This window comes from Monodelphis domestica, chromosome 2, assembly GCF_027887165.1.
Source record: "Monodelphis domestica isolate mMonDom1 chromosome 2, mMonDom1.pri, whole genome shotgun sequence".
Classification (NCBI taxonomy): Eukaryota; Metazoa; Chordata; class Mammalia; order Didelphimorphia; family Didelphidae; genus Monodelphis; species Monodelphis domestica.
The window spans coordinates 36,184,475-36,201,123 of record NC_077228.1 but is presented as its reverse complement, the minus strand read 5'-3'; the positions used below and the strand labels follow the sequence as shown (position 1 = coordinate 36,201,123).

General features: G+C 42.6%; 1 protein-coding gene across 3 annotated transcripts in view; it reads right to left on the bottom strand.

The window, feature by feature from the left end:
• Window positions 1–859: 859 nt before the first annotated feature.
• Window positions 860–16,649, bottom strand: part of TGFBR3 (transforming growth factor beta receptor 3) — a 246,451-nt gene continuing 230,661 nt past the window's right edge. For 2 of the 3 annotated variants that reach the window (XM_007480340.3, XM_056815362.1), the window contains exon 17: window positions 861–5,301. In XM_007480340.3, coding sequence (XP_007480402.2) covers window positions 5,186–5,301 — 116 coding nt within the window. In that variant the 3' untranslated portion in view covers window positions 861–5,185. Of the gene's footprint in view, window positions 5,302–16,649 lie in introns of all 3 variants that reach the window. The other variant, XM_007480338.3, reaches the window with a different exon arrangement.

Below are 16,649 nucleotides of genomic sequence, written 5' to 3'. Positions count from 1 at the left end.
ACACAGAGCAAAGTTATTCAGGAGTTCAGATCTCACTGATTGAATTTATGAACGAATGACTGAATCAATCTATAAAAGAAACAGACATTCTGGATTCCAGATCAAGGAGGACAGAGACCTGTATAAAGGGGTTCTCTCAACAGAGGAGACCTTGACTTCCCTTCTTCAGTTTCTCTGAAAATGGCCTTGGGTGGCCCAGTAGTCAGATGTGGCAGGTCATATTCCATATGGACCTACTTCTTCTGATCTCTGTTGTTATCCAAAAGGCTGGTGTAAGTCATGGCAGCACAGAACCTAAGTCTGGGCAGACAAACCAGATAAACTGGGCTGTACTGTTTTTCAGAACCAGAACCTTTCCATTCTATCAGAGGGTTACACCATGAACGTGTATGAATAAATACAGGAGATGCACAAAATATATACAGAGATGTAGGGAGATGGATAACTGGGGAGGAGGGGATACCAAAAGAGAGGGGGAAAGGAAAAGGCTGATAACCAGGCCCCAGAAATAGCTGTATGAGCTCACCGCCCCTTCTGGCTTTCTCTGCTGCCTAACCAGAAGGAAGAAAGGCAAGACTATACGGTGCAGCAGAAGGAGGACTGGCTTCAGGGACCTTAGGCAAACCATTTCATCTCTACTTTCTAAAATATAAAATAAGAGAGTTTGATTTGATGACCTCCAAGGTGCCTTCATACCGAGTGGAGAAGCTCTTCTAAGCTCCCAAACTATTCTTTACACTTTCTTTTCTAGGATAGGTCCCACTATTTCCTTTATTCTCTCTCCCTTTGTACCCTTGGAAAGTGGAAGAATGAAATATAAAGGAGATAAACTTAGTACAGCCAGAAGTTCTATCAATCTGTATTTAATGACAACCAAACCAACTGGAACTTTTTGAATAATTGATATATATCTTTATTATGCACAGAGATAAAAAGAATATAATACCATAGTTATCAAAACTATACAACTTAGCAAGTTCACAAGCCTGCCAACACACCAAACATAGAAAAGAATACAAAGTGGCTGGGGGGGGGGTGTTCAAACTGGCCACAGGGATTGACGGGGGGTTTGTTTTGTCCCCCTAGATAATAAAATCTGTAATGGATTCAGGCTCATTGAGAAAGGGGGTGGGAGAGAGAGGAAAGAGAGAGAGGTGGGAGGGAGGGAGGGAAGTAAGGAGGGGAAGAAAGAGAGAGAGAGAGAGAGAGAGAGAGAGAGAGAGAGAGAGAGAGAGAGAGAGAGAGAGAGAGAGAGAGAGAGAGAGAGGAGAGGGAGAGAGAGAGAGAGAAGAGGGTGAGAGAGAGAGAGAGAGAGAGAGAGAGAGAGAGAGAGAAGGAGGGAGAGAGACAGACAGGCAGAGATAGAGAGAGAGGGAAGGAGGGAGAGAGACAGACAGGCAGAGCTAGAGAGAGAAGAAGAGGGGAAGAAGAGAGAGGGAGAGAGAGAAGGAGAGACACAGAGAGGGAGAGACAGAGAGAGAGGAGAGGGTGAGAGAGAGAGAGAGAGAGAGGGAGAGAGAGAGAGAGAGAGAGAGAGAGAAGGAGGGAGAGAGACAGACAGGCAGAGCTAGAGAGAGAAGAAGAGAGGAAGAAGAGAGAGGGAGAGGGAGAGAGAGAAGGAGAGACACAGAGAGGGAGAGACAGAGAGAGGGGGGGGAAGGGGGAGAGAGGGAAAGGGAGGGAGAGAAGAGAGGAAGAAAGATGAAATGAGAAAGAAGAGGAAATGAGAAATGAGATAAGAAAGTGAAAAAAAGAGAAGGTAAAAGAGAAAGATGAGAGAGAAGGGGGAGAAAGAGGGAGGGAGAGAGATGTATTGTATGTGGAAACTGACCAACATTTTATCAAAATATCTGTTAATTTACTGAACAACCCCCAGGCAGGACAAACTAATAGACGCACATGTACACTTGCACCCACCAAGCACACCCACACCCACACACATAACACCCACACCCACACTCATCACCCAACAAAAAGTGCTCTTTTGGCACAACCAGAAGTACAAATCTTCTTTCAAACCTTGAGGTAGATACATTACAGAAAAGACTGGTACAATACATCACAGGACACAATCAGGGCACAGAGATTACAATCATAGTAAGAGACAAGCAGACAACCACCTTCTCCTAGAAAATGCTACTCAAGTAGCTAAACAGAGAAACATCAGACTTCTTTCAACAATAGAGAGTAAGTAACAACTAACTGCCTAGCGCCATGTTGTTGAAGGAGCTGTGATCTTTTACTCAGACAAGATTTGAACCCAACAGGGTAATCAATCAACCTCAGAATCTTAGTATTTGAACCAAGAGAGCTTTCTTATTTTTTTTTAAAAGTATAACACGTTATGGGTAGACATGTTTGACTGATATAGAACCAAGAAGAGCTTTATGAGAAACTTGCAGTAAATATTACGAAAGAAGGACTTGTGCTTGTATTGTATCAGAAGGGTGACTTGAGAAGCCATTAGAAATGGTGAGCCATGTACATTCTTGGACTAAGGCTATTGTCGGCTGCAAGGTGGGAGGGACAGAGGAGGTGGGGAAACACCCTCCTCTGAAAGTTTTGTTTTATAGAAATATCCCAGAAGTAATATTTGATAGCATTCATCACCCCAATAACATGCTATGTGAATGGTCCATTAGTTCAGATTTCTTAAAGTGAATAATCCCACTGTGGGACCAAATGGATATATTCAAACAGATCTGAAATAGAAGTCTAAAAATTTCAAAAACATCTTTTCCATTTTCTTTCTTTTATCAATAGCAACTTTTGGTTTGTCAGTAAATATAAATCTGTAAGTTAGTTTAAAAATTAGAGTAAATTTTTGATAAAAAATCATTGGTAATGCAGCATATTTCTTTCAAAAATATACATTTAAATATCTTACAAAAGGTTTTAACCCTGTCCATCTAAGAAATAGATTTTCTAATAGTTCCTACGAGAACAGTTAAGGTTGTTTGTTTGGTTTTTTTATGACAGAAAGGGTTAAAAATAAGAAGAAAAAAGGTTGACCAAAAGAATTCACAGTAATTGAAATTAAACATTTCATACTGAGTAATTTAAATTTATCAAAAACATTTAAATATATCTTTATACACAAATCTTATGTAGTAAAATATAGTTATAAGTGACTTAAAGACTCTAGTCTTCCTTGAAGACATCTTTTAAGATTTTTTTTTTATACATAGACTATACTAAAACAATACATTCAGCTGCAGGTTAGGCAAAGCGCATTATTTGCAACACAGGTAGCGTATTTTTTAGAATCCTTACTCTGATGTCCATGTGTTTGATAACAACAACAACAACAAAAAAAGGCCCCAGAAGTGGAAATTTCCCTGCTAATCTATACTTCCGGTCAAGTCTGGCAAATATATGGTTTTTATCATCGATCCATGTCTCAGTAAATGGCCAAACTAATCCTTTAATCTAAAGAAGACTAAGTCAGGCCAGACGGATCCGAGAGGCTCTGAACAGACTGAATTCACTTTGCCAAGTCTCATTCAACTTTGGCCAAGTGGCCGGCCATTGCTGAGCCAAGTGGCCAAGTGGTCTTCGGTAGCTACTTAGAATATGGTGTCTAGAACATCCTGCTGGTGGATGACAGGTCCAACCCGTATTGCTCTCAAGTAAATGAGATTGGCTGGTGAGTCTGAGAGGGTGGAATGTGGTCTGTCCTGCTTAAGGAATTCTAAGTAATTTCTTTGGGAATTCTAGAAAGTGGATGAATACAGACCTGGCAATGAAGCAGTCACCGTGGGTGAATTTTTTGGCATGAGAAATTTCCTCTGGAGGACTTTTTTTCCCCTTCCATCAAACACAAGGGTACCAGGGAAGCATATTTCAGTCACATGATATCATTGTATGCAATTCACCTCCAAGTTGTTTTAAATTCGGGATGTATTTAAAGCAAGGATGCCAAATAAAAATGGTCCAAATAAGCACCCTCTTTCCATATTTTGACACTACTTTTGGCAGAGCCAATTATATCATTCAGGTAAACTAACCAGTAGTTTAACAGAAACTACCATGCATTTTCATCTTTAAAAAGTTTCTGGTTTTCTTCTTGCTTGTCTTTTTTCTTTTTTTAAAAATTATATATAAACTGAACCTATAAAGTTTTGACCTATTTTGCCGGGATAGAGCTCATTCCCCAAAATATACACACAAGTAGATCCCACTAGGAAGCCCTCCGATATTTTCAAAGAGGGTCACCAAAATCATTTCTTCTCAACCTAAAAAAAAAAGCTCATGCCAGGTTAATTGGCATTTCCATGCATCTGTATGCATGTATGTGTGTTCTCATGGGAGGGGCTCCAGGACCAAATTCTGTCCTCATCTGGATACTAGTCTAAGTGGATCACTGAGGCAGAAGGACACCCCAATCAGGGGCTGCAGAACTTGGTCACGGTCTATTTAGGAAGAGTGGGGACAACACGTGCAACATCTATACTAAGATAACATCGTTGCTGTCTGAGGGCACACGTGTGTCTGGGTCACCTGGGGTTGTTCTGGCCCATAACACAGGGAAAGGAATGTTGCCTTGATATGGGGCCTGAAGTGCTGACCAAAGGCAGGAGCCATCACGCAAACACAAGAAGCTTCAGGGCACGTAAGAAAAATACAGAGAAGGTGCTCGCCCTAATAAAGGTGGGATGCGGCCAAAGGTACCAGCTGCCATGAGCTATTTAAATCCGAACCTTAAATGCCTCAGTTCTCCTTTAAAGGAAGTCTCCACTATCATCAACCTTCCTTATGACTTCATTCCACCATGTTGCTGTCCCTTGACCAACTCCTTGCACCAGGGTAAAAGTTGGAAATCCCGAATAGGGATGATGCATTTTTACAGACAAAGCAGCCTGTTCAGCAAGGATATGTGTGTTTCACATTGAGAAGCCTCCAGTCCTCCTGCAAGGAGATAACAGTGGAAAGGAAAGGCTTTTGGGGGGTTTTGTTGGCTTTTTTTACATGTATCCTGCCATGTCAAGGAGAGGTCCAAAGACCGTGATGGGGGAAATGGGGATGGATATATCTGGTGGTGTTTAACATTAAAACCTCTTCTCTCCTTTCAAAAGGAACCAAGTTGAACCTTTTAAGCTTGGGGTCCAAGTGTCAATGAATGGATGATCCATTGGAACCCCTGCCTCCTCAGTGAGGCTCGCTGGCTTTCCTGCTGACCCAGGGGTTAGGTTGTGCTGCTGGAGCAGGGAGTGCTCTGGGTGCTACCAATGCTGTGGGCGGCACTGCTGTTTTCAGAGGCTGGAGGGGAGGTAGGAACTTGCTGTCTTCCTGCTGTCTCTCCTGTTCACAAACGAGAAAGAAAGGGAGAATTATATAGGAATCCTCGAAAAGGATACATTTTCTTCCTCCACCATTTTGTTTGACTCTCCTCCTACCCATGGCCACAAGCTAGGCAGGAAAGGAGACAAAACAAACAAACAAACAAGCATAGTTTGAGGTCAGCAAGGCAACTCTGTAGATAGAAACCCAGGCCTAGAAAGGGAAGTTCTGAGTTCAAATTTGACCTCAGACACTTTTCCTAGCTGTGTGATCCTGGGCAAGTCATTTAATATTTAGCCCATAACTACTCTATTGCAGTGGGATGGATACTTAGTGATGATTTTAAGACAGAAGGCAAGAGTTTAAAAAATAATAATGTGGGTGCTTTTTTAGGATGTATTCACCAATGGTGATAAATCCACGACCCAAGGATTAATATATTCATATTTTATTAATTATTTTAATTCCTCTCAACAAGCATTTCTTAAGAGGTTACTAGGTCTCTAGAAGGTAAGTACTCTGGGTGCTAAAGAGTTGTTGTTCAGTCCTTTTATTTGTGACTGACTTTTCGTGACCCCATTTGGGGTTTTCTTGGCAGAGGTTCTTTTCTTTTCTTTTCTTTTTAGTCTGTTTATTTATTTATTTATTTTAGAATATTTTTCCATGGTTACACAAATCATGTTCTTTCCCTCCCCTTCTCCCTCCCCATTCCTATAGCCAACATGCAATTCCACTGGGTTTTACATGTATCATTGATCAAGACCCATTTCTATATTATTAATATTCTTGGCAGAGATTCTCAGACTGAAGGTAAGGGATTAAAAAAAAGACAAAATCGTATGGAATGATCTCCTTTCCTTCAAACTTTGCTCTTGTCGTTCAGTCATTTCATTGGGGTCTGACTCTTCATGACCCCATTTGGGGTTTTCTTGGCAGAGATACTGAAGGCTTTACCATTTCCTTCTCCAGCTTACTTTACAGATGAGGAAACTGAGGCAAACAGGATGAAGTGACTAGCCCAGAGTCACAACAGCTAAGGTCAAGAAGTACAGAGATTCTTAAGTCAGGGTTTGTAAATGTGTTTTTTTTTCCTTAAAATTTTTTGATAATGAGATTTCAATATACTTTCTTGTATTGTATTTAATTTATATATTGTATAATTATGTATTTAATTTTTATATTTCAATTCAATTCAACTAATTTTATGTATTTATGTATTTAAATTAAATTAAACATGTATTCTTTGAAGAAAAAAAAATCAATGGATTCCATTAGACCATCCAAGAAAAGGTCTTATGAACTTTTGATCCAATTTTACAGAGAAGGAAACTGGGGCCCACAGAGATTACAGGACTTGCCCGGATTCTATAGAAAGTGAGGGGTGGAGTCAGGATTTGAACACAGGTCCTCTTGATTCCGCTGCACTAACTAATACGGTAGGCTGTCTCTTATCCCGGAATACTGACTATCTCTTCGAAGCGCAGAGAGGTAGTGGCCAAATCTGCTCTCCCTTGAAGATGAGAACCCCCAGGGTTCCTTCTGAGCCACCACAGAAAGTCCACCATTTTTCATGACACACCCCACCACGTTTTCACTAAAGTCCGTTCTCTTGCCAGCTGTGTGAGGCACGAACAAGGGCGGAAACCCGGCTGCACACATGGCTCGCGTTCATCCCAAAAGAGGGCACTTGCTGCAGTTGGCCTCAGCCTTGGCACGTGGTGGTGCCCCTGGCTGGGTGCATTCAGAGACAGATTTTCCGTTTTCTTGGCGGAGTCGAAGCCTCCTGACACTCCTCATCGTCTCTGGAAAGCCCAGTGCGGATGGGTCAGCTCTGTTCACAGATGAGCCTCCCCTTTCCTGTCCTGCTCAGGGAAATCTCCAGGTCGGAGATAAGCGCTCCGCCTCCCTCTCCAGTCAAGCCCGAGTCCGCCCGAAGTGAGCGCCCTCCACGCGGGATTGGCGGCTCCTTCCTGTCCCTTTCTGGGGCCCCTGCGAGCTTCTGCCAGAAACCCAGCGCAGCCAGATGTCGAGCTGCCCCCGCTGCGTCCCTGCTGCTGGCTCTAATTACAGCCCTGGTGTCGCCAGGCTACACACCACACAGCTACACGTTACTTGGCCACTAATCCCAGCCGAGAGAGGAGCCTGCTCCCTGGGCATCCAGCCCTGACTTTGTTTACCCAGAATGCCTTTGCTTTCAGGAGATGGAAGGGGGTGGCGAGCACGGCCGGCACGGGGGCCTTTAAAGGAAGGGAGGCATGGCCGCTGCACTTGCTTCTCCTTTCTGGGAAGTCCATCTATAGATGCCTGTAGCTCTAGGGAAGATGAGGCTGGTAGATAGCTTAGGCTTTGGAGTTCCGAAGCTGATCAGGTGCCCATGCTCAGTCTGACACCAGTGTGCTGAGCACCTGGGAGCAGAGGTCCCTGTAGAAAAGGACCCAAGGGGTAAAACAGAGCTGCTAAATCTTCCTACTGATCAGTCTGAGAATTGTGCCAGTGAGTGGTCACTGCACTGCTTGTGCAGAAGAGGCAGGGAGGGAGGGAGGGAGGGAGGGAGGGAGGGAGGAAGGAAGGAAGGAAGGAAGGAAGGAAGGAAGGAAGGAAGGAAGGAAGGAAGGAAGGAAGGAAGGAAGGAAGGAAGGAAGGAAGGAAGGAAGGAAGGAAGGAAGGAAGGAAGGAAGGAAGGAAGGAAGGAAGGAAGGAAGGAAGGAAGGAAGGAAGGAAGGAAGGAAGGAAGGAAGGAAGGAAGGAAGGAAGGAAGGAAGGAAGGAAGGAAGGAAGGAAGGAAGGAAGGAAGGAAGGAAGGAAGGAAGGAAGGAAGGAAGGAAGGAAGGAAGGAAGAAGGAAGGAGGGAGGGAGGGAGGGAGGGAGAGGAGAAAGGGAGGGAGGGAGGGAGGGAGGGAGGGAGGGAGAGGAGAAAGAGAGAGAGAGAGAGAGAGAGAGAGAGAGAGAGAGAGAGAGAGAGAGAAAGAAAGAAAGAAAGAAAGAAAGAAAGAAAGAAAGAAAGAAAGAAAGAAAGAAAGAAAGAAAGAAAGAAAGAAAGAAAGAAGAAAGAAAGAAAGAAAGAAAGAAAGAAAGAAAGAAAGAAAGAAAGAAAGAAAGAGGAGGAAAGGTGGGGGAGGGAAGGAAGGGAGAAAGAGAAAAGAAAAGAGAAAAAGAGAGAATGTGTTTGTGTGTGTGTGTGAGAGAGAAAGAGAGAGAGAGAGAGAGAGAGAGAGAGAGAGAGAGAGAGAGAGAGAGAGAGAGAGAGAGAGAGAGAGAGAGAGAGAGAGAGAGAGAGAGAGAGAACCTGTTTCTAAGCTGTGTATTTGTGGGAAGGTGAAATAGGAAAGGTTTACCCAGACTTACCTCTGACTTCTGAAAAAAAGCCATTTCAGACCTCTATGTATCATAATGGATATGACTGGGTCAGAAGTTAGGAAGAACTGAGTTCAAATCCATATCAGATGCTCATTAACTATGTGATATTGAGCAAATCACTTAACCACTACCTGCCTCAGTTTCCTCAACTGTAAAAGGAGGAAAAGAACAGCAGCTACCTTACAGGGTTGTGTAGGTCAAAAAGAATGAATATTTGTAAAGTACTTAGCATAGTGCCTGACATAACAGGTGCTTAATAAATGTTTATTACCTTCCCTTAAACATTTATTAAGGACTTATTTAGACTTATTTAGGAATTGTAGATACAAAGAGGAAAAATGGAGCAGTTCCTGTCTTCAAGAAGCTTGTATTCAATTGCAGGGAAACAGCACATATGCCAATAAGTCAATACAAAAAATGTTTTGAGACTTCACTTGTGATCCTTTGGCATGAAGGACTCTCATTGAGGAAACTGCCTTTACCAATGCAGACTGGCACCTGCTCTGCCACTTATGGCTGGTGGGCACTGAGCCAACCTTTCTACGAAATAGCCAATGTTCTCAAATTAAATAGGAAGCAATTTGGGGAAAGGGTGGAGGGATTGGTACGAGGCTAGAAGAGCCCTGATGTAGGAGATGCTCCTTGAGTTTCACCTTGAAAAAAGCTAGAAAGTCTATGTGACGAGATGAGAAGAGATGAGGAAGGAGGACACTGGAAGGGAATAGCAGATCTCTGTGCCAGGACATATCAGGACACAGAGGAAAGGTCTTGGATAGCCTTCAAGCCTAAACAGAACCTAGAGTCCTAAGGGCAGGGATTGTTTGTTTCTGCATCCCCAGCACTTAATAAAGGCATTCCATAAAACAGATCTTTAATAAACGTTAGTTGAATGAAATCAAGTCCTCTTTCGGGTCACAGATTCAGAGATGGAGAGGACCGGAGAGGCCCTATTTATGTCTAGATTTTGTATTTTCACATCTTATAAAGAGAGGCCCAGGAAGATGGTACTTGCCCCAAACTACACAGGCAAATTACAAATGACAAATGACAAAACTGGAATTCCAATCCAGGTCCTTCTTTCCCAAATCAGTATTCCTCCTCTCTCTTTTCCCTTTTGGTTTCACTTACTTTCATGCCCAACCTTGGCCCATGGTCTGATAATTTTAGATTTCACTGGTTATTACCCCAAAGGCCCTACAGCTTAGTGGACAGAAAGCTGGACTTGGAATCAGGAAGACGAAGGTTCAAATATCACCGACTGTCTCACTAGGCAAGTTGCTTAATTAATCTCTTGGGCTCCCCAAATGACTCCTGTTATAGAGTAGATACTCATCTACTAGAGTGAGTTCCCAACAGGCATGAAACCACAATTCTTAAAAATCACTTAATTAATTAATTAATTTAAAAGTAGTTTTGAATTACTCTTCGGGGGGCAGCTGGATTGAGAGCCAGGAAGTTCTGGGTTCATATATTGCCTCAGACATTTCCTAACTGGGTGACCCTGGGCAAGACATTTGGCCCCCCATTGCCTAGCCCTAAGGCTTGGAACTGATACGTGATATTGATTCTAAGATGGAAGGGAAGGGGTTAAAAAATGACTACTTTTGGATCTTTGACCTGAAAATCTTCTTCTCATGGCCATATTCTCCTATTGTGAGCCCATTGTCGGTGGTTGTCCCCCAAGCTTGGGATTCTCTTCAAGTCTCAGCTAAAATCCCTCTTTCTACCAAAAAACCATCCCCAGATCCCCTTGATGCAAGTGTCTGTCTTCTGAGGCAGCCTCCAATTTATCCTGCCTCTATCTTGCCTGTTTTGTTATTGCCATGTCATTCCCCACTTCCTACCCCCATAACAGGAGCTCCTCGAAGGGCAGGGATGCTTTTCTATTCCTAGTAGATACCTGGTACCCAGTAAACGCCCAATAAATGCTTGTTGATTGACCAACTGATCTATAATATCAACTGCAAACACCATCTGAGTTCTGTCTATTTCTCTCCCTTTTTTCGGTCAGATTTCACTCTATCAATGATTATTCCAGCTCCAGAAGCAGCTCCAAACTCAACTCGTATCCTTTTTTGTCTTGTTTTGATAAAGGATGGGGCACACACAGAGCGTTCCTTCAAGTCCCACCCCCTTGGAGCCCTTTTCTCTGCCTGGCTTTAGTAGAAGCAAGCCTCAGAGTCAAGCCTCAGAATTGACAGTAAATAAACTTTTCCTCTTGTGAAAGGGACATGTGCTTGCTTATTCACACTTCGGAAAGGGGCCAGCTAGATTCCCTGCCCAGGAAGTCTGAATATTTGCTTTCCAGTCTCTATTTGCCAAGTACAATTTGTTGCGATGTCAGTTTATTTTAATCAGTTCCCATTAAAAAGTCCTTTCAACTTCTAGAATTTTGGAAACTCTTGAACTGCTCATATAATACTTTTTTGCTCCATACAAGGGCACTTACCCCCACCATCCACTCTTAAGAAAAGGGGGATGGGGGGCATGAAGTCTCATTAACAAGAAGGGGGTGCAGGTGTTGACCCAAGACCTCGATGCTGTATTTTTAGTTTCTGAGGTCTACCTGGAGCTCAGAGTCTGTTTAACAATCGAATAAACTACAAAACCACTTCTTTCTCTTAGTACCTGCTTAGAAATGTGGCTAATTTCTCCTTTCACATATCCCTACACTCTGGGCTATTTTCAAAGCAAAATCCCTATGGAATTTCTGACTGTACTTCATCTGTAAAACATACTTTTCAAAGAAGCTACAAATAAATGTTCCTGGGGCAAACGTCCCTGCCCTCTAACATCAGCAGATGCCTTTGGCTTTCCAGGGGACCAGAAAAAACTAGGGGTCTCCTCTGACTGTTCCTTACTGGGCCAAGTTCCCCCCAAACCACACCAACTGGTTGCTAACATGGGTAGAAAAAGGTAGCTTGTGTCTATCGGATCCCTAGGAAGTAGATTTCAAGAAGGTAAGCTGTGATTCCACTTGGGAAGTGGAATTTCCTAACTTGGAATATTAGAGGGATGTTCCCACAACAGTGCATGGAAGAGGCAGCCAGGCTGATACCGGAGCCCCCTCCTCTTGTATTTCCTTACCTGTAGCATCTGCCCTCTGATTGTGGAAAGTCTACCAAGGACAGTGCCAGGGCTGACTTTGTGAGGAGGCAAAACAGGTAGTTGCCTACCTGTGAATCTAAAAGGCTCTCATTCTCATTTTAAAGCTAAGCATCTAATCCTTCCTTGGGGAGCATGATTAGGTAATTTGTTAGGGAAGACTCCCCCATCCCTTCCCCTTCCCTGAAATTTCTTCCTTACCCAAAATCTTTCATCAGGCACCACACTTTTCTCCTAGTGTTTGCAGCAAGAAAGGGAAGGGTGGTCCCCTTGTGCCTATAATAGGTTCCCTTTTTACCTCTAATGCCTAGCTTCCTTCAGAGTTCAGTTTGGGTACCACTTCTCTAAGGCCTTTATCTCCAGGCCTTTCATTCCTTTGTGTTCATTTTATAAATGGTTTGGGTTTATTTATCTCTGTCTATTTCACCCAATTTATCTGTGTCTATTACACCCAATAGAGTGTAAGTTGCATGAAGGCAGGAGCCATTTCATTTTGGTCTTTGGATCCACCATACCTGTTATATTGAAGGCACTTACTATAATATTACCTCAATTATTATTATCTTAATATTATTACTGCATATACTTAATACATTCCATATATCTTGTTTGAAGTTAATTGTTTTCATCATGTCAGACCCTACCCCTCTTAAAACATGAGCTCTTTGAGGGGGGGGGCCCATTTCTCAATATGGTAGACAGTAGGCCTTTAATAAAGGCTTGCTGCCTTGACTTATTGATCAAGGAATTGGGTAGCAGAAAGGACCTTAGAGATCACTTAGCCTTTTTGCAGATGAAGAACCTGAGGCCTGAAGAGGTACGATTTTCCCAAAGTTGGCTAAATTGCAGAATTTGAAATGAAGAGTATTAGTTTTGACTTGGGAGAGGAAGGGAACAGAAAAGAAAGGAAGGAGTTAACTGTGACATATGGGGTACTACAGGAGACAGTAGGCCTTCTTAGTATTTTGTCCAATAAAGGAGAGTAAGGGCTGCCTTGGAAGTAAAAGCTAAAAGCTAGGAGAAGGGAGATAAAAGTCAAGTCCACAAATGCCCCATTCATCATTTCTTTGGACTGACTCTAGAATCAGTATTCCTTTACAACCCAAATCCCCATCCTTGTATCTTCCATCTGGGATAGATGAGGAATGGGAAATCCAACCTCCATGCCTGAATCTCTCCTCTCCCAAATCCCTACCCTTTTTTACCCCAAGATTCTCACCTTTTAGCCCTCAACACTCTAGGCTCACGTTGGGAAACCAAGTGGGAAAAAAATAAATGATCTAAAGATGTTATGGAAAACTTGAAGAGGCCCCTAGAGTGGAGGAAAAAGGATTTTTAGAAGAGATGAACAGAATTTTGATTATTTGGACAAAAGAAATCTTCTGTAAGTACTGAAGAGGAAGGTTATTCCAAAGGGGAGAGTGACCAGCTGCTTCTCTACCTCCCCTGAGGGCAAAAACAAGAGGAAATGGTTTGAAATTGAAGCAGCAGAGATTTAGGTAAGATAGAAAAGAACCTAGCTGGTTATACAGAGAATTTCTGGAATCTTTCCCTGGAGGAATTGAAGGCTAGGATGGACAGCCATCTGTCTAGAGGTAGCTTGGTGGTGGCAAGGGAGATGAAAGAGATCTCAATCTCTTTTGTTCTAGGATCCTCCTCCCTGCAGAAGGCAATTCTTTACTAAATTGATGTCTCCCCTTTGTAGACCCTGTTGGTCATAACTGCCTCCTATTTCACTTTGGCTAGAAAGAATCCATTGAAACTGCAGGTTGGAAGATTTTTCAAAGGTTTTTTCCAAAGAATGAACATTCACTTCCCCTAAAGCATCAATCAATCAATCAAGATTTATCAAGTGCTTATCTTGTGCCAGGCTGTGGGACAGATGCTGGGGATACAAAGACCAAAATAGAAACAGGTCCTGCCTTCAAGGGAAGAAAGCTTTTTCCACCTAAAAGTCATAAGCCTATACTCCTTTTTCAGGTAAAAACTGTTGTAGGCACAGTGGCTTGGATCTCTGACTACAGGACAAGAAGACCCAGGTTTAAATTCTATTGATTTGAACTGACTCAGCAGCTATGATTAACATCTCTTGTTCTACTTCCTCCCCCGCAAAATAAATAAATAAATAAACAGACAAATAAATAAACAAATAGACAAACAAATAAATGAATGAATGAATATATATATATATATGTATATATTTGTACTATCTACCTTACAGGATTGCTAAGAAGGATTTGGAAAGGGGGAGCTCTGTGGACTGAGAACCAGGTCCAGAGATGGGTTGAAATCTGATCTCCAACATTTCCTTGCTGGGTGACCCCGGATGATTTTACAGATATAGAAAAGCAGGCTGATTTTGCATTGGCTGATCTTTTGGTATTTCTGAGGAGGGGCCATTCCCATTTACATGCACCCTTGGGTCTTCTATGAATCTTTAACTAATTCAGAGAGTCTCAATCTCAGTCCTGTGACATTGTTTCTAAACATTTCAATAAAACTACTTTGATATAATTGGTTTCCTTCATAATCTTGTCCATTTTATTTTATGTATTTCAAAATCCTGTTCATCAGATAGCCAAAGGGATCCATGATTCCAAAAAGGAAAAGAATCGCCACTTTAACTGTTCATTTGGGCTCTTTGTCTAAAAAATCTCCCCAAAGGTGCCAAAAAGGCTTGAGTTTGTGGGCACCTGCTCCAGGAGGCTCCCCTTGAGCCAAAGAATGCCTTGATTTGCCATTTCCAGGATCAGTGAAAGGCAGAGAGGAGTGCCAAGGGAGGGAAGGCCAGGAGGGCAGAGCTGGACAGAGGGCTGGTCCCCATTGCCTGAGCATCTGGTGAGATCCAGTGATCAATTTGTCATGGGGTCTGTTTAACGCAGCCTTCGCCCTCCCTCGGCTCCCTCAGGCTAGGGGAAAATCCTTAATTGGCATCATTTTTTTGAGACTTCAAATCCTCTTAGGGATCAGAGAGTTTCTACAAGTCTTCTAAGTCTAGGACAAATGGGAAGAAAAACTGAGATAATGAGACTCTTAAGACTGAGCACAGACTTCAGTGATAAGACAGAGTTTACACAAACTAAACCAATGGGGAGCTCCCATGTGGATATATCGGAGGAAGGAAGTCCGCTTCTTCCCCCAGTGCCTGGAAGAGTGAGCCAATGCTTACCATCTTCTAAAACAAAGTGAATTTTCTCTTTCCACCTTCCTGTCCTTCCACCTTATCTTCTCCCCAAGGGAACGATGAAGTACCACCTCACTTCGCCCCGTATCCCCAGCAGTGTGAGGGGAATATGTACTTTAGGACTATTTCTAACCTTAAAAGATGACTTCTTTCTTCCCCTTTGGGCCCTGGCACATCAGCTTTCCTTCTCTCCAAACTCCAATCTCCTTGATCACTAAAAGCTGAATTCATTCTCTCCTTCAAGAGACAGCAGTTGCAAATTGAATAGGAAATGATATTTGTGAAGTGTTTTTTGAAGCTCTAAAGCTGGTTTTATAAATGCCAGCGCTTCATTTTTCTCCATAGACAAAGGTGACCAATTCTGGGGACTCATGATAGTTTTTGCTCCTTGGGTACTGATTCTAGAGTCAGAAAACCCGAGTTCAAATCCTGCTCTTAATTCTTTCTCCTTGTGTGACCATAAGCAAGATGCTTAGACTCTCTAGTCCTAAATTTCCCAGAACCACAGAATTTTAAAATCAGGAAGCACTTGGGTAGCCATCTATACCAACCTCATATATTAGGTGGGAAAAAAATTCCTAGTCACCTCTCTAAGGGCTCTAATTGCATCTATATTTCAATGAGGTATCCCCATCTCTTGAATGGGTAAGTGGAGCCATAGTGTATAGAGTACTGGGCCTGGAGTCAAGAAGGCTCATCTTCCTGAGTTCAAATCTAGCCTCAGACACTTACTAGCTGGGTGATCCTGGGAAAGTCACTTAACTTTATTTGCCTCAATTTCCTCATCTATAAAATGGACTGGAGAAGGAAATGGCAAACCACTCCAGTATCTTTGCCAAGAAAAGCCCCAAACACTTTGTTTTATAAGATGATAAACATCACACGGAGTTGGACCCGACTAAAATGACTGAAAAAGCTTGAAGTCTGCAAAGCTTGAAGTCAGGGGGGCTTGCAAACTTTAACATGCTATATAAATGCTGGCTATTGGAATACCACGCTGCCCCTTTGTTTGTCTGAGATATTGTGGAGGAGAATAATTTAATAATCTAAAGATTCGGTCTTTTTATTAAATGCATCCAAAGTTTGATCGCATGGCAGACTTGGAACCTGGTGAACTTTCGATGACATAAGACAGGACTCAACTCTGCTGCTTCTCTAATCCTAGAGAATTCTGCCTGGGGTGGAATGAAAATTCTTAGAATGTTTAGAATGAGAATTTTGATATGAACCTGGCCCAGCAGTAAGAGGTTAGACCACAGGCAAGGTTGAGAAGGGTAGTCAGGGTTCCTCTCTAGCATCTTTAGCTCCAAAAGTCTTGGAGCCTTTCTGGCAATTATGGAAATCGACATGGCATTGTGTGTAGAGATGTCCATGATAGGGAATACTGATCTTCCTGAATTCAAATATGGCCTCCAACACTTTCTAGCTGTGCGGCCCTGGGCAAGTCATTTAATCCTGTTTGTTTTCATTTCCTTAACTGCAAAATGAGCAGGAAGAAGGAAATGGCAAATTTCCAATACATTCCAGTATCTGTGCCAAGAAAACCCCAAATGGAGTCATGAAGAATCAGATGTGATGGAAATGGCTAAACAACAAGAGAATGGAAAATCCTCATTCGTTCAATCCCTACCTTCCATCCACTCTACACCATCACCTTTGAGGAAGTAGTTTTTCATCTTCTTCCTCACCCATTCCAGCTATGGCACTCACTACATAGCAAGGC